The sequence below is a fragment of the Pleurodeles waltl genome, chromosome 2_1 (assembly GCF_031143425.1).
Source record: "Pleurodeles waltl isolate 20211129_DDA chromosome 2_1, aPleWal1.hap1.20221129, whole genome shotgun sequence".
Classification (NCBI taxonomy): Eukaryota; Metazoa; Chordata; class Amphibia; order Caudata; family Salamandridae; genus Pleurodeles; species Pleurodeles waltl.
Genome location: NC_090438.1, coordinates 193,777,598 through 193,799,188, shown reverse-complemented (window position 1 = coordinate 193,799,188; position 21,591 = coordinate 193,777,598). Strand labels below are relative to the sequence as shown.

The window sequence follows — 21,591 nt, the reverse complement described above, 5'->3', positions numbered from 1 at the left end:
GGAGAACCAGAAGAGGTCATGAAGCCTCTCTATGACCATAATTGGCCAAAATCATGTACAATTCCAAATCCGTATCTGCTGTCAGTATAGATAGTGACTTTCAGATTTTCAGCTGCGTGGCATGCCTTAGTAATGGCAATTAACTCTGCCACTTGTGCGGAATACACTCTCTCTAGCCAGGAAGCTTCAATAATACCAGCTATTGTACATACAGCATAACCGGCTCTCAGTATTCCGACTGAGTCTCTCAAACAGGATCCATCACCAAACATAATGCAGTCATTTTCTTTTAACTGTGTATCTTGAATGTCAGGTCGGGGCTTGGTACATAGTTCTGTTACCTCAAGACAATCATGCTCCACTTCCTCTTCATTATTAATCTCAGTACTTTCAACAGGAAGTAGAGTTGCCGGGTTCAATACAGTACATCGCTTCAAGGAGACATTTGGTGACCCCAGAATAATTGTCTCATATCGGTAAGTCGGGCATTTGTCATGTGCAGGGTTTTAGTTTGAGTCAACAAAATTTCAACTGAATGTGGAACAATTACTGTTAAGGGATGTCCCATCACTATGCCTTCACACTGCGTGAGGCTTTGACCAACTGCTGCAACTGCGCACAAACAACCCGGTAAGGCTGCTGCGACTGGGTCCAAGGTAGCTGAAAAATACGCTACAGGACGGTTTGCACCTCCATGGACCTGTGTCAAAACAGACAAAGAACAAGCATCACGGTCATGACAAAACAGTAGAAAAGGCTTAGTGTAATCAGGCATACCCAAAGCTGGTGCACTGCACATGCACTCCCTCAATTCCATGAATGACTCACGCTCTTCTTTGGACAGAGTTATAGTATACGGGTCATCCTTTGTTTCTTTGCCTGTCAGCTTTATCAATGGTTTAGAGATAATTGAAAAGTTGGGTATCCACTGGCGACAATAGCCCACCATTCCCAAAAACATCCTGACACCTCTCTTTGTTGTCGGGGGTTCATCTGCAAAATAGCTGTCACCCTTTCCTTTGATATTCTCCTGGACCCTCTCTCAATCAAGTGTCCTAAGTACTTCACCTCTTTTTGACAGTACTGCAACTTCTTTGGGGACACTTTGGGGGTCATTGCCGCCAAAGTTCCCCCAACAGAATACCGCTATGCGGTCAGAAGACCGCTGCGGTTATTCTGTGTTTCCCGCTGGGCTGGCGGGCGACCGCCAGAAGGCCGCCCGCCAGCCCAGCGGGAAACCCCTTCCCACGAGGAAGCCGGCTCCGAATGGAGCCGGCGGAGTGGGAAGGGTGCGACGGGTGCAGTAGCACCCGTCGCGAATTTCAGTGTCTGCTAAGCAGACACTGAAATTCAAAGTGGGGCCCTCTTACGGGGGCCCCTGCAGTGCCCATGCCATTGGCCATTGGCATGGGCACTGCAGGGGCCCCCAGAGGCCCCACGACACCCCTCACCGCCATCCTATTCCTGGCGGTCGAAACCGCCAGGAACAGGATGGCGGTGAGGGGGTCGGAATCCCCATGGTGGCGCAGCAAGCTGCGCCGCCATGGAGGATTCAGCAGGGCAGCGGAAAACCGGCGGGACACCGCCGGTTTTCCTGTTCTGACCGCGGCCATGCCGCCGCGGTCAGAATGCCCTGCGGAGCACCGCCAGCCTGTTGGCGGTGCTCCCGCCGACCCCGGCCCCGGCGGTCCTTGACCGCCGGGGTCAGAATCACCCCCTTTATGTCCGTTCTTTCCCAAATGATTCAGTAAGGCAATTGTGTCATACCTGCAGTCATCTTTTGTCCTGGACGCCATTAGCAAGTCATCAATGTATGGCACCAGAGTCGAACTGAAAGGCAGTTCTAGTGACTCCAAATCCTTCTTAAATATCTGATTGAAGATGGACGGTGACTCAGAAAACCCTTGAGGAATTCTGCACCAACTGTACACCTTGTCCAGGAATTTGAAATTGAATAAAAACTGGCTGTCCTCATGAAGAGGCACCGAAAAGGAAGCTTGTGACAAGTCCACAACGGTGAACCATTCTGCATCACACGGAACCTGAAACATAATCACTGCTGGGTTAAGCACAATGGGGCAACATTTTACCACAATCTTGTTTATTTTCCTCAAGTCCTGCACAATTCAAACCTTCCCACAAGGCTTTTTCAGACCCATTATTGGTGAATTACATGGGCTGCTCAATACCTCTTTCAGAACTCCTTGCTTTACAAAATCTGCAATTATCTGCGACACCTGGATAAGGACATCTTGTGCCATCTGGTACTGCGGGCCCTGGGGAAACACTGCATTTGGTTTCACTTGTACTTTAACTGGTTCCACTCCTTTTATCAGCCCCACTTCTTTTCCTGTCAAGTCCCACACTTTCTCGGTCACTGTTCCCTGTAACTCAGCTGGTAAGTCAGTCACTGTAAGCATCAGGAATAAGGTTATCAAAGTGAAATCTTCATTTGCGGTTTCTGTCTCTAATTCTGAAAACTGACCGTCCTCCCCTTCATCATCACTGTTTGTCTGCACCTCAATTCCATCGTTGGAACAGGTAATTGAACATTTTGTCTTGCATTATAAGTCTCTTCCCAGTAGGGACACAGGACTTGAATCGCAGACTACAAACTTATGCAGTCCCTGAAAGTTGCCAATCTCAACTTGCACCGGATCTGTGATTGGATTTGTCAAATACTGGTTTGCTACTCCTACCACTCTTATGGTACGCCCTGAAAGTGGCAATTTCGGAACCTCTGCACTTCTGACTGTAGAGCGTGTAGCTCCGGTGTCAACCAAGAAGGAAACCTTGTGACCCATTACCTTTCCCTCTACATAGGGTCCCCTCTGATCTACTTCTAGGGACGCTGCAAGCCTGCACTCCTCACTGTCTGAACTGTCATCCGACCATTCATCATTTATTCCATCTTCACCACGCAATGGGAATTGCTGTACTGTATTATTTTGGCTCACTACTTGAGCTGTGACCTGCTGAGGAAGCATCACCTGTTGCTGTCCCATTGGAGCTAATGGTAATTGCATTTGCTGTCTAGGTACCATGGGAACCTGCTGTTGTACTTGCTGCATTTGTGCTGGTTGAACACGCGGTATTTGCAGTTGCTGCATGGGCTGTAGCCCCTGCATCTGAACCATGTTATTTTGGAAGTTCTGATTTTGACTTCTCATTTTTAGACCTCTCATATTTTGTAATGTACCGACATTTGTGCTTTGTTGAACGACACCATCCTGCACCGCATTCGGACATTCCCGCTTCCAATGCCCCGCGCCCCCGCCCGTGTGACATGGTGACATCTTTTTCATCCCTTGTACGTCATTTTGAACTACAACAGTGTTTAAGTCTGGACCGCGATTCACTGCCTCTCGGTTGCGCCTGAAACACACCATTCCCTTGCGGTTGCTGCTGTATCATCTGCTGGATTCCATTTCCCTGCATACCTGCCTGTGCTGCCCTTATCTGCATCACCATCACTTTCTCCTTCAGTTTTCTCTCCTTCAGCTCAATCTCATCACTACAGTATTTCGCATACTGCAACACCTCATCAATCGGCTTCGCTTGCCAACAAATTAAATGATTCTTAATCATCTGGCTAACCTCTGGCCTCAGCCCTTCAACAAATCTGAACACGAGATGGTTCATGTCTTTCGACTCAATAGTCTTAGTACCACTGTAATGTTTGAACGCTTTCAACAACCTCTCATATTGAGCATGGATCGATTCTTTAACCTCCTGTGAGGTCCGGTCGATTTTCTGCCAATCAGTCACTTTTGGCGACACTTTCTGTTTCAAAAACTCAATCACTTTATGATTGTACTTCATCACCTCCTCAGAGGGTGCTCCGGTCGCCTTATCCCTTGCCGGCTCCTGTGTCGGCTAGTCCACACCTCTCTTGCACTCAAGCCATATGTCAGGCGGAACAATGATCTCAAACAAGGTATTTAAGTCTTCCCAGAGACACTTTGCAAGCTTCACAAACCTATCTGTTTGCTGATACCACTCTATCGGCTTCTCCCTCAACCTGGGATAATCATTTGTGAATGACAGAATGTCTCCCCTAGTCCACGGTACATGGATCAGAACCCCACCAGCTGTTTCTCTCATCGGTAGCATCTTTACTGATCCCATATCTGGTGAAGCTTTAGCTTGACTTGATCCCGGACTGTCACTTTTCTCCTTATCTCTTTTCTTTGCCCATCTGCCTTCCCACTTTTCTAAAGCTCCCCAGATCTGAGCACTTTGCAGTATTTCCTTTAGATGCGCTTTCATTCCGGCAGACCTCATGTGCTCGAAGTCCTTTGAGTCAAAGTCTAATCTGTAGCTTCTTTTCAAATGTTTTGTATTCTTAATATCGATATTGTATTTGTCTGCCAGGTTCGCCAATCTCTGATGTACGTTACCTACTTCTTTAGTGATTTTAGGGCACAGATACCTCAATTCTGCTTCTGTGTATGACTCTAATCTGTTTTCCCCACATTGTTCCCTCCACTAATTCAGCAGCCTCCAGTCTCACAAAGTTCAGGTACTCATCTTTTTCTGACCTTTCTGGCTTCTCTGCAGTTACTGCAGTCTTTTGTGAAGCATAGGTTTTCTCTAACCACTCATTTAACTGTTGTACCGTAAAACCTTGCAGTGAGATATTCCCTGCATGCATCATTGGTGACTGTGAAGCATTTGTACTTATTGTCTGTGGGGTTAGCACACCTAGCCCTGCCTGTCTCATTGCCTCCAACGGGGCTTCAACCTCGGTCTTTCAACTAATTGCTCTCCCGGGGCCATTATCTGGGGAGTTCCTATGGATCCTCCTCTTATTGCATCTTGGATCATTACCCCCTGATCACACACACCAGGCTTACCTTGTGCATACAATGGCACCGGTGGACCGACAGTAATTGGTAACGATATGGCAGCAGGTGTCTGACCTGGTCCCAAACTCCGTGGAGCACCAACTCCAAAAGTTTGGTTCTCTGAAGCTGGGGCAGGTACTAATGGAGGGCCTGCTGCTGGATTATACCCTGGTATCAGTTGTTGCTGCGGCTGGGGCAGCAATTGTGGAGTTGGCTCAAGCTGTACTAACCTCGACTTTGTATATATCGGGTCTGGCGACACTATAACATTTGTAGTAGTCTCTAGTACTGGGACGTCTGGATAGATTCTCTGTATCTGCGGTGGAGGTTGTAACTGTATCTGCATGTCTGGTGCAGAAGGTACACTGACACCATTCTGTGTCAAAACCGTATCACTAGTCTGCACTGTATCAGTGACTCCCTTCTCCTGTGTCTGGTTCCCAGGACCCGCACAAGTGCTTGGGACATTGTCGCTTACCGCATAAGGTGGCGGGCGATCATGTAACATCTGATTTAGGAATTCTTCATCGTCTGAATCATCTTCTTCTATCCAGGATCTCTTAGTCTCTTTAGGTTTACTAGAGTCTTTGTCTGTCTCCCTATGCTATTGCTGGAAACAATTTGAGTCCGTCAACTATTCCTTGTCTCCAAATTTTGCTCTCATTGTCCCACCTAGCCTCAGCTAAAGTCTTTTCTGCCCTTCTTATTCTCCTTTCGAATTTCTGTTGTCTCTGTTTAATAGCCATTAAATCACAAACTGCTAAAGCCTCGTATTGAGCTGGCCTCGTAGGTGGCTTTTGTACACTTAACATCCACCTCAAATTCTCTAGAATTCTCGTATTGAATGTTCTGTGTTCCGGAAACGCCAAACATCCCTCCTTCTCTGTCAATTTGCGCCACTGTTTCATCCATAAGCAAGACGCGACACCTTTTCCTCCATGACTATATAAGCTGGAGTACCCTCAGGCGGTGTAGGCTCCCCTTCACTCGCCATAATGTATGCGTCTCTTTTCAGAGCGCTCTTAAAAGCTTTGATAAAATTCATCTTAGCGTTTTTTTTTCCTTTTGTTGTATTTAATCAGAAAGTGACTTTAATTCCCAGGACACTCTTCACCCACCTTTTTCAACCTATTGCCTCTCACGGACGGGAGCCAATCCGTGCGCGACCCCTCTCGGCAACTGACCTATCTCAGCACGGCACCACTGACGTCACACTCACACACTGCAGCTGACAAAGTCTTGCGGCTCGTCCGCCCCTCACTAGGTTCACACCAAGCTAATGCAAAATTACTGCAAGCACCTTTAACAACAACAACTCAAATTTGCCGGTTTACTACAGGAAGGGTAACACATTCGCTTCAGAACTAAACCGCACAAATTACAACATAAACCCATGTGTCTCCTACACTTGTCAATATACTTCGGAGTCTTAGACCACGACGGGTCCGTACATTAACAACCAACCATGTGGATAATTTTGAGCACAAAGCGCCACACTCATATGAAGTACGCCGACTTCCCTACTCCAATACTGCGTACTACGCCCACTCCTACTAAAACAACATTACCTGGCCTAAATACACACAAACCTCACAAATCACCTGCAAAATGCATAAGCTGAGCAAGCGCAAATCCTACACCACATATGCTAAACACCGAGAACATCCCCAACTCACTTAGGCAGGCTCTGAGATCCCAGGAAAGTCATGGTGAATTTAGAAACACATCATACCTCCAATTTTCATTATCACAGAAAAATAATGTAAACAATAATTCTCCGTCCTAGGGCCCCAAAGGGCCAAACCGTCGCTCTGCTACCAGAACTGGTAACACGTCCCTTTATGATAATTTATTACACATCAGGACTCGTTTTAGGCCAATGAATCTTTTGACCAAGTTGAGAGACACCTTAGGACGAGATAGCTAATCCATATGTCAATCAATACGTTAATAATGTCATCAATACTTATCACAACAATACATTTCACTTTAGTCAAAGTCATTAATCAATTCAAGACACTACCATGACCTTGCAGTCATGAATAGCCACACCAGTTTAGTAGAATTTTATGAGTTTTATTCCCTATTGGTTACAATTCTAAAAGCAGATGCGCTAATCTCAAAACCAAGAAACATAAGAGCATAGTCACGATATGGCAACTTTGGTAAGATTTCATTAAGGCGAGAATCACAAACATCAGAACATAATACGGCGTGAACATAGATCAATTTATCAGAGTGTCAATAGTGCGTCAGTTCAACAAAGCATAGATTCGGTCGTTTGTCTATTTGCGTCAGTTCAGTGAACACCTGTCCTAACCGCTAATTAGCATTGGCATGTTGGGCTTCATGCAAAACAATTTAGAACACCAATTTGGAAAACATCTAACTATGGTCTCTGTCAAAAGTAAGCAGTTGGTACCTAGAGAGGAAAAGCAAACAGACAAATCACAAATGCATTGTCATAATTACCCTCCAAGGTTTAGGTCAGCGCACAGGTTCAGTCTTCGTCTTCAGGACATCTGTCAAATCGCCATCAGTCAGAACTCAGCTCTGGGGCAAAAGGGGCACTTCCCTCATAAGGAAGTAAAGTGTAAAATGGACAATCTAAGGACGAGGATGGTTCTAAGCGAACCGATAAGTCACCAAACAGAGTGACAAAGTTTCTGGATAAAATCAATAGCATTCCCTACCTAACTCTCAATGGCTCCCTGTGTCATGGGTTTTTATCCCTTTTTCGTTGTACATTCCCCTAAAATTCTATTGGACCTTTGTTATACCCCACTATCTTTAACCTATTAGAAAACAGATTATGTCATTAATCTTTCACCCCATATTATTTTACAAGTCTCTCATTGGTCCTTATGTTCGATGTCTTCAGAGATAGCACGTCCGGTATGATTTCATCTTTCTGTAATTCTTTGCACATCTTTGGTCAGTAGCTCCATTGTCTTCACCGGTTTGAATGACCTTGTACATTACATTAATCTACACTGTTGCATTGTGTCTTAATAATTTCTACAAGCAATGTGGAATTCATGGGAAAGGATCTAGTATGGTTACATTTAGCTTCTAGTTTGAAGGAAAACAAGAGGTCATGTCCTTTTGCGAGTCAGCACACTTCAAGATAGGAAAAATACATTTAATATGAGAGCTAAATAGCTAAGCTTCGGCTCATGCCAACTTAAGGCCTACAAGGATTTCAGCACAAATTCAATAACGCAATCATTAATAATTAGTATAAAACTTATTCAGTATAACATTTTATAAACACTTTAGTCATCATTATTAGTCCACGTATACATTGGCGGCCACTCCCCGTGGTCACATTTCAAGTGCACGTTTAAACGAAATTCACTACATCTGTTGCTATACAGCATTATCACACATTAATTCATAAACATTGCATGTTAATATAGATTATATAAGCTACGCTCTCTCACTACCTACCGATCTTGTTGCTCCTCGTCACTCACGAAGTCCTGGAAAAGGCCATCAACCACCAACTCACCAAATGCCTGGAGAAAAACAACCTTCTAGACTCAACCCAAGCAGGTTTCAGAAGCACCCACAGCACAAGACAGCCCCGATCGCTGCCTCAGATGACATCTGAGCCATACTAGAGAAGGGAGAATCTGCCACCCTCATCCTGCTCAACCTATCCGCCACCTTCAACACGGTTTCCCACCACACATTCATCCACTGCCTGCATCGAACGGGACTCACCAATGACCTGCTCAGATGGAGTGCATCTTTCCTCAATGGTGCACCCAGAAAGTCTGCCACCCTCCCTTCACATCGCAAGCCAAGCATGACATCTGTGGTGTTTGCCAGGGCTCGTCCCTCAGCTCCACACTCTTCAACATCTATATGACTCCACTCGCAGACATAGTTAGATCACATGACATAAATATAATCTCCTATGCCGACGACACTCAGCTCGTCCTATCACTCTCTGCTGATTCCACAGCTACCAAGACAAATTTCCACAACTGCATGGAGAACGTTGCAGCGTGGATGAAGGACAACTGCTTAAAGCTGAACACAGACAAGACAGCCGTTCTCACCTTTGGAAAAAACACTGCCCCCTTGGATAACTCCTGGTGACCATTGGAGCTTGACCCCACTCCCACGTCAAAAGGCCACACCCACAACCTTGGCATCATCCTAGACAGCGCGCTCTCCATGAGACGTCAGGTCAACTCCATCGCCTCAGCGTACTTCCACACACTTCACATACTCTGGAAAATTTTCAAGTGGCTCCCCATCGACACAAGAAAGACAGTCACTCATGCCCTTATCACTAGCCGTCTTGACTACAGCAATGCACTCTATCTAGGTACCAACACCATACTCATGCAAAGGCTCCAATCAATACAGAACATGGCTGCCAGATAGACTCTCGACCTGGCCAAGAGAGCCCACATCTCCCAGCACCTGAAAGACCTCCACTGGCACTTCAAACTCCTCACCCACGCCTACAGAGCCCTCCGTGACTAGGGGCCTGCCTACCTGAACCAACATCCCCACAGGAGCCTCCGCTCTGCACATCTGGCCCTTGCACAGACCCCTTGCACTTGCCTCTGCTGTGCCAGAGGGTGCTCCTTCTCCCACCTCACTGGAATGCCCTCCCTCTCCCCTTTCCAGGCCTCCCCTATGCTGACCCAATTCAGGAAAGGGCTCAAGATCTGGTTCTTCGAGTGAAGACCCACTCGTAAAGCCTGAATAACTGCACAGGTGACAAGCCGCGCTTTACAAATACCATATTGATAGACTGCTTTCAGCCTAGGTTTGAGGTTCTTCCTGGAACTCATTGGCTGTATAATCTTGATTTCACCTCATGCCTCTTTATTCCACCAACATACTCTCCCTGTGTCTATATCTCACTAGTGCCAGGTCTTTTTCACCCCTGCTTCCCCTGCTTTCTCCCCTTGTCACTATTTTACCTTTTCTTAACTCCTCCTCTTTTTCCCCGTTTGTAGCCATTCTCTCTCTTGTTCTGGGTCAAAGTCTGATGATATAAAATAAGTACAGGCTCCCAAAAACAGAGTGCTCGTGGGCCTCACCTGCAACCACCGGCTTAAATTAAGCACTGTCCAGAGCCCATCAATTCAGTTATGCTGCAGAAAAAGGCATTTTGTGGCATATCTATTAATTATGTTTTCTGCTAAACATCATAAAATGAAATAAGTGGTGTCAGTGTGTGAACAAAAACGTTTTTGAAATCTAATTTTTCTAAAATAGCTAATGTTTCAGACAGCACTACATAATATGAGGAAGGATCTAGTTGTATTATGTTTATTTTATTCTGACAGCAGAACTTGCCTGTAATAAAATTGGCACATCTAAGTGCCCGTAATATAGGACAACAGGACTTGTGACATTGCTGTGCTCCAGTCTCTAAGAATAATTGGGGCAGCCAAAACCCTGTCTATGTGCACTTGCAAACCTTTGCAAAGCTTTTACTTTTATGAGCACAATAAGACAGTGCTGAATGTCCTGCTTTCATTTCCTTTCAAACTCAGGCTCGCCCATAAAAAGCATCAGCACTTCTTAAAATGTCAAAGCTGTGCTGGCCATTGCAAAAAAAAAAAAGTGATTTCTTTCAAAGTTGAGGGATGGAGGGAGAAACAGGGGCCGCGATTATAAGTTCATGGTTAAATTCTGATCCACATTGCTGTTTGCACATGGATCAGAATTACGATTTAAATAATAATTATCACACTTTCACAACTTTCTCATAGTAAATTTGGGTTTAACTTGTCAAATTTAATCAGGGAAATGATCCAGAAGAATGATAAAACATGCAAGTTGACGTGTGTTAAATACTGATTGTTAGACCTGGAAGCCCTAGGGTGGTCTTGCCCCAAACAGTTTGCCTGCTTGTCTCCAATTCTGCTGAATTCATTTTTGTTGGCCTTAGGACTCTGTGCACTTTGCCACTGCTAACAAGTGCTAAAATGCTTGAGCTCTCTCCCTAAAACATGGTTTGTTTGGCATATGATACATTTGACACGATTGACACATTTAATTTAATTTAGTCCCTAGTAAAATGCACCACATGTGCCCAAGGCCTGTGAATAAATTGCTGCTAGTGGGCCTGCAGCATTGATTGTGCCACCCACTTAAGTAGCCCTTTACACATGCCTCAGGACTGCCATTGCAGAACCAATGTGTATTTAAACTGCCATGTCAACTTGGCATTTGGGACCCCTTGCCAAGTATTAAACTCCACTTTTATTACATATACGTCACCACAAGGCGGGCCATAGGTAGCCACAGCCAGGGTGCTATGCAATTAAAAGGTAGGACATGTGGCTTTCAGTTTTACATGTCCTGGTAGTGAAAATCTCCCAAATTATTTTTTCACTACTGTGAGACCTACCCCTCTCATAGGATAACATTGGGGAGTCCTTATTACATTTAATAAGCTGTAGTCCCTGATTGAAAGGAGGTAGATCTGTCATGTTTAGTACCCATGGAATTGTAATGATAACTCATCTTTAATGGTAAAGTCAGATTTATTTTTACAGTTTTGAAAATGCCAACTTTAAGAAAGTTAGCATTCTCCTGCTCACAGCACTGTGTGCCTGCAGCCTGTCTCTGTTCACTTGTCTGGGGTGGGTGACAGCCGGGCTTTGTGTAATCCCTCTAGATTGCAACGCCCAAGCGGAGCTTAGGTGTGACTTGATGGGCCCTGATGGGCCACCCTGACAGTATGGGAGCTGGCCACAGCTTCACACTTACACCTGAATAGGCTGGTTCCTGTGCCCATACAAAGGACTGCATAACCCCTGTAGTGAATCTGGAGCCAGGTCAGGAGGGGAGGACCTTTGTGCACTTTTTAAGGACTTCATTGAAGTCTCACCCACTTCGAAGGCACCACTTGGTATAGGACCTCATAATCTACCACTTCAGCACACTTCTAGCACTGTGGATACCCTTCTAGGAAGAAGGACTGCTGTGCTGCCAAAAAGGACAACCATTCTGCTGGACTGTGCCTCTGGAAGTACTGATGCCCCGCTGTGCTGACCTGCTGCCCTCCTTGCCTGGGTGATAAGGACTGGATCTGCAATTCTCCAACCCAGAACCCAGAGTGACTCCAAGGGCCAGCTGACTGATCTCATGATCTGAAGTCTAAAGGACTTAAAAGACTTCTAAACAACCCAAGACTGCAACTGGACTCTGCCAGCTGTGAGCCTACCCTGCCATGTGGTGCCACCCCAGTCCTGTACTATTGGAGGTAGATCTACAGGTATTGCTCCTGCAGAACCACTGCATTTACACTATTGCATGGAGAGAACCAGTGCATTTCTGCCATTGCATGGAGAAAACCGGTGCATCACTTTCAGAACCAGCACTGAGGTGTTATTATCAGCTGAAGGTCTCTGCACCCCCTTCGATGACAGCCACGGCGATGTCGCAAACTCTGTATCGCAGCCACTGTGCTATTTGGAATTAGCTCATTGCCTCAATGTCGATGTGGCCGGCACCTGCACTTAAACTCCATCACATCTCAGCCCTGACACACTGCCACCTCTGCATGGGGAACTTCAACGCATCTCCTCGACTGAGTGGGGAAAATCGACGCATTTCCTTGACGGCATGGTTTGGAGTTTTGAAGCACAAAGTTCCCACACTAGGATTTAAGTTACTTTAGTTCAGCAGACCCAACAAGGTCCCTATAGACGCAGAGTTGAATAAGGCTGGAGAACTTTATGGACAGCAGCTCCAGAGGTTTTTTGAACCAAGACTGTGCTTTGCTAAATGTATTCCTAATCACAAAAGAAATAGACAGGTCATTTATTCTGATCGACCAGTGGCTTCTTACTGCCTAAATTTTACTCCACTCATGCATAAAATTCACTCTCTTTTTGCAGTTTGGATATCAATTCCTCTTTTACTTATCTGTAGAATCACTTTGATTACAATTTATATTCTGCCTATGTTTCTATTTCTCTTTTCAAATTTTGCTTGCAAGCTATATGGTGCTCCTCATATGGTGAATCTGTTAGCACATGATTATCAGCTGCCTAATTATCTAATCTATCAAGTACAATTCTTCCCATAATCTTAGCTGATGAATCCAGAAGGCATATAGGGTGGTAGCATTTAGTTTCACTGCTTTGCCGTTTTCTTTTAAATTGGGACAATTATACTGTCTGTCCAGGAAGGTGGTACAAAACCTCGGGAGTGGCATTACAGACCTGTGTCAGTTATGGGACCCATAATGTCATATATGATTTGACTGTATCCAGTGGGACCCCATCAGGGCAGGGGCCTTCCCACTAGCAGACTTTTCAATAGCTACTATAACCTGCTCAATGCCAACTGACTGCGGGGGGGGCAAAATGACTGGAGATTGTGTCACTTTTGATTGTGATTGGATGGTCTCTTCCAGGATTAAAGATTTTTCCAAAATGTGTTATCCAATCCATTGGGGCGACAAAGGTCTCCAGCCCTGGTTCTAGAATGTCTTTCAAGAATGGAGAATTTATTACCCTCCGGAGCAGTATGGAGTCTCTATCTCCCACTGCCCATTCCAGATTGGCCCAAGCCTGTTCTTGTAACTCTCTCTTTCTCTGACCTATCGTCTGTTTATATATGTATCTAAGTTGCTTGACCTCTTCTTTGTGCATAGGAACTAGCTGTAGAGCTCTTCTTAGATCTTGGTTAGCGTTTGTGCATTGATGGTCAAACCATCCTGTGTTCAGCTTCTTAGTACATCTATTCACTTTTTTAAGTTAGTTGCTATAGGCAGTGTAATCTCACCAAACGCTACCACTATCATATCAGGGGGGAGGGGGCTTCAATACCAGTGCATACTAAAAGGTTTTCCTTATTGTCTTTTACTACCTTTTCCAACAAGGACACTTCATCTATCCCTATCCATTGGAGACTAATTCCATTATTCCTTGCAACTTCAATGTTAGACACAAGGGGTGTAACTTCACGACTCCTTGTTTTAATTTTCATAGTTAAAGTAAGGAACAAATGGTCACTAAAACCAATAAATTCTGCGGAAAGGGAGTTAAAAAACTTCATACTGTTTGTTGACATTACCATATTATCGATTCAGATTGGGTTCCCCTTCCCTTGGAAGGTGGGTAATGATGTATGTTATTCCCCTCCTTCACGTTCCACCAACTCTAAATTGTACTTACATAATAATTAATTTATCAGTTTCCAATAACTATCATGTGGGAAGTGAGTATGATTATTCCCCAAGGGATCAAGATATCCACACACACCTGACCCAGAAAATCGGAATTTACTGGTGTTAAAATCACCCACCCAAATATACACACAACCAGTCTCATATCCGTTGACGAATTTAGCAAGCTCAATGCCAAGTTCCTCCACTACTTTGGACTTTTTTATTGTTAAAAATGTTATTATAGAAATTTATCAATACAAAAAGTTGTTTCATGTCCGCTTGTAAGAAAACCAATTGAAAGAAGGGGGGCTAAGGGCCTCATTATGAGTTTGGTGATCGGACGAGCCGACCGACAAACTTGCAGGGAGGATGCCACTGTCATACCGGTGACATCTCTCCCGAGCATATTACAATATTCCTGCTGGGTTGACTGGCAGAAACATTGTATTATGGCTGACCGGAGGGAACAATGCTACGATATTGGTCACGGCTCTGAGGCCAATACCGTAGCACTACAGCATCAGCATGTTTGCATAGCATACAGTGCATATTCCAATGGTGATGGGCAGGGATGCCCCTAGAATGCCCTTCCCATGGGCAATGCAGGGGCGCCCCTGTGGCCCACAGTACTAGCTTTCCGCAAGCCTTCCAATGGCAGGGTGACCACCATGAAAAGGCTGGTGGAAAGCTGGGTTGTAATCATTACGGCAGCACTGAGTTTGTGCCACCGTGGCAGAGTGCGACTTAGACCGCCATCAGACCATCGGGAACGATGTTGTTGGTGGAGACGGCCGACCCCTAGAGGGTCTACCTGCCAGGGTTGTAATGTGGCAGTTGGACTGCCTGGATTGAGGCCCTTAGCATATACCTTCTTTAAGATCACTGTAGTTGTAGTAAATATAAAAACCATCAGGCCTCCTTTAGCCCAGCCGTGAAATGATCATGTTGCGGGCGTAATTATTCTAACAAAACCATCAATGTAAAATTTTTGTGGGCACTACGTTTCCTGTAAACAAAGCAACTGCACTGAATTTATATACTTTTGCTAATCCTTATTATCAAATTTATATCTAATCCCCGTAACATTCCAGGATCTGATTTTTAATATTCTATCTATGTGCATTACATTTATACTCTGCTGCTGTTCCGTGTTCACAATACTTGCATTACTCATGTCTCTAGTTTCTTCCTAGTCCCCTCTATCCTACCGCTATCAGTCCTGTTCGCTAAGACTTGATAGGGGAACAAATCAATTTGATTAAGTTACCAGTGTGCCCCATCTATAATTATCTTGAAGGGACATGCATAAGTGGTCCTGGGATCTAGGAGCTATTATTGATGGTTTATAGAAGAAACCCAGAGCAACAGCAATGATCTCCTCAGGCTGTTATGATGCTGTTGTCTAGCCTGAAGATTAATTAGGCAAAACCTTACCACCTCTAGGTGCTGAAAATTAGCAATAACACAGTCCTCCTGGCCTACTTTTTGGGTGGGCCCAACCTAGCTCACTCTTCAGACCATGATGATTTCTTGGTATAATTGACTGATGTTAGGACTGAAATTTGACAGCCTATGAACAACTGTATTCCTTAATTCAGTCCAGTTCTCCTTGTCAATCGATTCTAGTTTAGGAACTCCCTTCAGGACAAAGAAATATGGAGTGGCATCAGGTGGTGAATGCAACGAGTCTGGAGTAAATATCCAAGAGCCAGCCCTGTCTTTCCTGGGGACCTGTGGAGTTCTGGACAATGTAGTTCAGCCCTCTAATGAAGCACAACTGATCCAGTGCAGCAAGAAGAATGAACGCGCTATATAGTGCTCAAGGTGCACAACAGGTGGCAGTCATTACAGGACTGCCTCCTGGGGCACTGTGGAGTTCTGGACATTGTATTTCAGCCCACCAACGAAGCACAACTGATCCCAGGAGGTGGGATGGGTAAACGCGCTATATAGCGCTCGAGGTGCACAACAGGTGTCAGTAATTACAGGACCGCCTCCTGGGGCCCTGTGGAGTTCTGGACAGTGTAATTCAGCCCACCAACAAAGAACAACAGATCTATCTATCTATCTATCTATCTATCTATCTATCTATCTATCTATCTATCTATCTATCTACCTCTCTCTTTCTCTCTATCCCTCTCTCTATCTCTCTCTCTCTCTCTCTCTCTCTCTCTCTCTATATATATATATATATATATATATATATATATATATATATATATAAATCAGGATTAGGAGCTGTAGGAGAAAAAGCATTTGAGTCAATCAGCTATATGTCATTCAAATTGGTGCATAAATATACACCCAGGACGCCACACTCATTTGAACAGCCGCAGCCTGTCCTTTAGGGAGGAGGGGCTACACTCCCCCACCTTTTGCCCCTCATGAAGAGTGCATGTCAGGCTGAGCACGATTTGCACAGACTCCTGGCTGTCTGAGCTGAACTTTGCTGGGCTGAAGAGGTCACAGCTCCAATGGCTGTGACCTCCTCAGCTCAGCAAAGGTGCCTCAAGGCCCTTCCACTCGGTGATGAGGGGAAGTGTCACCCATTGACTTCGACCTGGGCACTTCAGGTTTGAGCCCTGAAGCGCCCAAGGCGAGTGTCAATCAGTGACACCTCATCACAGATTTGGGTGGGGCCAGCAGTCTCACTGACCCCATCCCACTCAGTGACGAAGTTGGGACTGCTGACTTCCCTCACTGGCTGACCTTAAGGCAGCACTCCCAACCCTCTTGGGACCTCCGAGGCTGAAGGTAAGTGAGTGTGTGTGTGTTTTTTAAATGAATGTTTGGTGCGTGCGTGTCTGTTTGAATGTTGATGAGTTTTGTGAATGGATGTGCGTGCGTGTATGAATGAATGAGTGTGAGTGTGCTGCCCGCCCCCTCCCTCCTAAAATTACTGGCCGCCACTGCATTTGAATAGTAAGTCATTTAATCAAAACTTTGGAGCATCACGGAGACGCTTAGTGTACTTATATGTATACATATATACATGGGTTTGGGGCCGGTCATTTTAGACCTATTTGTATGATGATATGCTGCAAATTACTTTTGTATACTATTTATGAGGTTGTCTTTGACTTTGTAAAGGCAGTATCTTAAGATACCAATAAAAAAATAACCAAACGAAAGGTGTATTACATGTATTAAACGGCGGGAAGATGGGCAAGGCACACTCATTACATGGAATAAAACGATTGTATAAGAATGCTACTGTAAGTCACCTGGGGTTCGATAAACATTGATACTATAAAGATACTCGGATAAATAATCACTTAACACCTTGTTGACTGTAATATCCTTACAATGCATAAAAAGAGCTATTTACCCTAAATGTTATAATTCAAGAGATAATTGCAAAAAACACGTATAGAGAGAGGACACCACCTTTACTGTCAAAAAAGCTGACAGGTACAAAATTTGGATGATTTTTCATCTCTGACATTAATATTTATGAATAGTCTCTTTTGTGCAGGGGCGCATTTTTAATCACTCTGGAAAATGTATGCTGTACAGAACACAGAACTGCAAGTATAGACGCGTGTGGAGAACAGTGACCCTCAATTCTGCATTTTCTGTGATCTTTGCTTTTTAGAAACAGATTAAGACAGGCAGTGTTGCAAAAGTCAAGCTATGTCCAATTTCGATTCCCCAGGAGATAAGAAACAACTCACCCAGTTTGACTTCGGCATTCTCTGTGAGTAGAACGTTCTGTCCCTTGATGTCTCGGTGGATAACGTGATGTGAATGAAGGTGTGCCAGTCCCTAGAAGAAAAGCATTTAGCGTGACCTTTTCACATTGCGGTGTTGTAAGAATTCTGCAGTGTTCAACTCGTCGACTTATGAAAATCTTGTCCTTTTGCAACTGAGTGTGAGGAAATCTAACAGGCTAAAGTTTCCATTGACAAATCCATGTCTTACAAAGGTCACATTCATCAGTGGGGTGACAGAAACATGGCATTTTACAGGAGCAGGGAACTATCTTTCAAAGTACAAAGGCCTTAGAAAACATAATATTGGATGGACAGATTTTGTTTTGCTGATGAAAGGCAACAATAAAACCCAGATAGCTGATAAACGTCCCAAGGAAACATTCTTAGAAAGGAATATTGTTATGTAGCTATGCATGCATAGCACAAGGTTGGCACAAATGTGTTTTGGCTACAAATTTTTGTGACTCGCAGTTTTTGCCATTTACGAAGTAATTGAAACTTGCCACCTTACTTATGATAGGTTTTTCTGTGCATTGAGATATTGTTTATGCTTCATTGTGAGATCTCCTTGCCCTTTCTGCTTTCTTTAACATTTTATTTTTGCAACATAAACTGTAGAATAAGGCAACATTTTACACACACATTGGAAAAGTGTCTCGTCTTTGTGAATTGGAAAAAAGTTTGATAAATTTTTAGAAGGTTGCGAGAAAAAAATATCACAACTTTGCACACCCCCATTATGGCCGTCACTCACTCTCATATAATAGTTTGAATAAACTCACATTATAAGATTTCTACAAAGGGAGGAGACACCAGGATGGGAGAAACTGATTCATAATGTTATCTCCACCCATAATTTGGGGTGTCATCAGGTAAAGTCTTCACTATGAACAGTAACCTGCCTGAGAAGACTTGGCCACGGCAGCAGCCTCCCTAGAGTTCCTGTTCCGGAATGCTAGTAGTGAGGGCCTAAGTGGAACATAGATCAGCAATTTTGCCCATCCTCACAAATTACCTGCAGATACCTGCAGTAGTTCCTGCTGTCAGGCTATGGAACACTACAAGAACTGAATGACTGTTAGCAGCCACTGTCAGTGATTGTGCCCTCTGTGCTCAGGACATACAACTTTACTTTTGCGCATTATTTGTTGATAGGGGCTGAGGTGCAGGGGATACAGGCAGAACTAGATGCGAAGTAGCTGATGGACAGAATAGGCATGCAGAGATGCAAGAAACCATGCCGAAGTAAATAGTATAAACTCTTGAATAACAAATAGTAACAGTAAAAGAGTTGTTGAAGTCACTGACATGACTAAATAATACTTGGTTAGACTAGGGAGTGTGGCTACTCAAAGGGGCATGTCAGGAAAATGCCAACTTTCTAAGAGTGTCATTTAAAAAATTGCACTCTAAAATCATATTTTACCTTTGTAGAAGATTTTAAATTACAAATAATTTGTGTCCAAACAGGAAATTTCTACTTGCTCTCAATCAACACTTAGCACTTATTAAAAGTAATAAAGTAACCCAAAGTTATTCTATGGGAGAGGTCGGCCTCACACTAGTCAAAAACAAATGGAGACTTTTTCACTACCAGGACATGTAAAACTTAAAAGTACATGTCCAACCTTTTAGGTACAAGTTACCCTGTCCTATGAGCTGTTAAGGGCCTCCTCATGTGTGAAATATATATTGAAAAGGGAAGTTTAGGCCTGGAAATAGATTTATTTTGCCCAGTGAAATCGACGGTTTAAAACTGCACTACTGGCTGCAATGACAGGCCTGAGACATGTTTTGAAGGGCTACTTAAATGGGAGGTGCTACAGGCACACTGGTAGATTTCATTTACAGGCCCTGGGTACATATAGTACCAACGTACTAAGGACGTTTAAGTAAATTAAATCTGCAGATTCGGTGTAGGATTTTACCACGTTGTAAGGAGTGAGCACAAGCACTTTCACACTGGTTAGCAGTGGTAAAGTCCACAGAGTCCTAGAGTCAACACAAACAGGGTCAGAAAACAGAAGGGACGAAGACAAAAGGTTTGTGGGTGACCCTGCACACAGGGCTAAATCCAACACCACCTCTCTCAACTTCTGTGCACTGCAACTCAATTCAATGTTACTGATTAGTTCCCTTAGTTGCATGTTCTTGAGTGCATCTTCGATCATTAACATTCTAAAAAAAATTCTGAAGGTAGTATTTTTAAAAAGATCGATCTCAAACTGTGTCACTATCGCTTCAAGGGCCTCGTGTGTCAAACAAACATGCCTAGTGGCTTCTTTACACAAGTACGAAAGCTCCTTTTCATTGTACCCATCTATGAATCCAAATCATGAGTTCCCTTAATAGATTCTTCTAACTCTACCTTTCCCCTTACTACATCTAGCGTTCTTAGTGGGGTGTCAGTCTCTGATGGCTGTCACTGACTCTTGCTCCCATCCCAGAAAAGATATCAATCCCAGACACAATAGTCTGCTAATTGTGGGTGTTATAGGTGTTGCAACAACAGTAATGTTATCCTGGGACATTGTTGGTGGAGGTGGTTAAGGAATCGGAAACATAATCCAGAAAGTTGGAAGTGGAATAGCCGCTAATTGTGGACTTGGGAGTTGATCAGGAGTCAATTGTGGAGGTAGATGAGTTTCAGCCACTCCCCCATCAAGGAGGCTCTGATCAGCAAGCGCACTATACTTGTATCTGTGAGTGACGATAGTCCATTGGATGGTTGATCTTCTCCAGCTGATGGAACTACACTGTATGGGGGTGATTGAAAAGCCAATACATTATTTGAAAAGTCATTGCTAAAGTCAGTATCAATTCCTTCATATTTCTTTACTTACATCTCATCACCGCCCCTGCTTTCTTTTACCCAGTTTTTCCATTACCTTGCTAACTTCACTATGCCTACTAGGATTTAATTTTTGTGTGAACTGAGACTAATATCACAAGTTCAATAACATTGCATTGACAGTGAAGCAGATTTTGCCTCACTGTAATCATAGAGAGTGATAGGTTTGTAAACTATAAAGGTTTATTAGAAAATTAGTAGTGCTACAATCCCTAATCAGATCACTCAGACATAAACTGAAATTCACATTAATACAGCACACATGAATATAATTCAAGTAATTTAATGAGTAATGTGACTATTGCATTATTTAAGGAAACATATGCAAGCCGAAGCTAAGTTTTTTTCCATGAAGGACACTCCCTAATACTGAGCTAAGTTTGTTGGTAGGTCGGGAAAGCTCACAAGCTGCACGAGGCAGAAAATATAGCATTGAAAGAAGAACCAAATGAAGATTCCGATTAGAATGAGAAGGAATGTGCTTGGGCTCAATAGTAACTCTAACAGCAGCAATATTGGTCTCAAAAGAAGGAAAAAGAAAATCCATCTGCTAAGGCAAAAGATCTCTAACTAACAAGCTTCAAACAGTTAAAACATAAATTCCATTCAAGTGATACATCCTTCAGGTTCCCAGAGGGTAAGAACCAATCATAAAACTAATGTCCTGTCTGTTCTTGGTGTCAGCCTTCAACTCACTGTTAATGCAATGGCAACTTTTTCTCTTATTGCAAACTCCATGAGATCTCACAAGGGAGTATTTACTGCCTCAGTTTCCCATTTCATGCAGATGGCGAAAAAATTGCCCAAACTAGTTAACTGCTAATTTCCACATTCAAACTGTAAGTTAACAAAGAATACAATTTCTAAAAGTGCACACAGTGACTCTGAGCCTAAAACAGAAAAAGTATTAGGCACAATAAGTAGCAAAGCAACATTTAAATCACACATTTTGTAAGGCAGCAAGGCCTACTTGCAACAATATTAAATTGCACACATGCTAACTAAAATTAATCAAAATATATT

General features: G+C 43.8%; 1 protein-coding gene across 4 annotated transcripts in view; it reads right to left on the bottom strand.

The window, feature by feature from the left end:
- Positions 1–21,591, bottom strand: part of NRK (Nik related kinase) — a 720,008-nt gene that overhangs the window by 390,695 nt on the left and 307,722 nt on the right. For all 4 annotated transcript variants that reach the window (XM_069212387.1, XM_069212389.1, XM_069212388.1 and 1 more), the window contains exon 6: positions 17,679–17,769. In XM_069212387.1, coding sequence (XP_069068488.1) covers positions 17,679–17,769 — 91 coding nt within the window. The remainder of the gene's footprint in view (positions 1–17,678; positions 17,770–21,591) is intronic.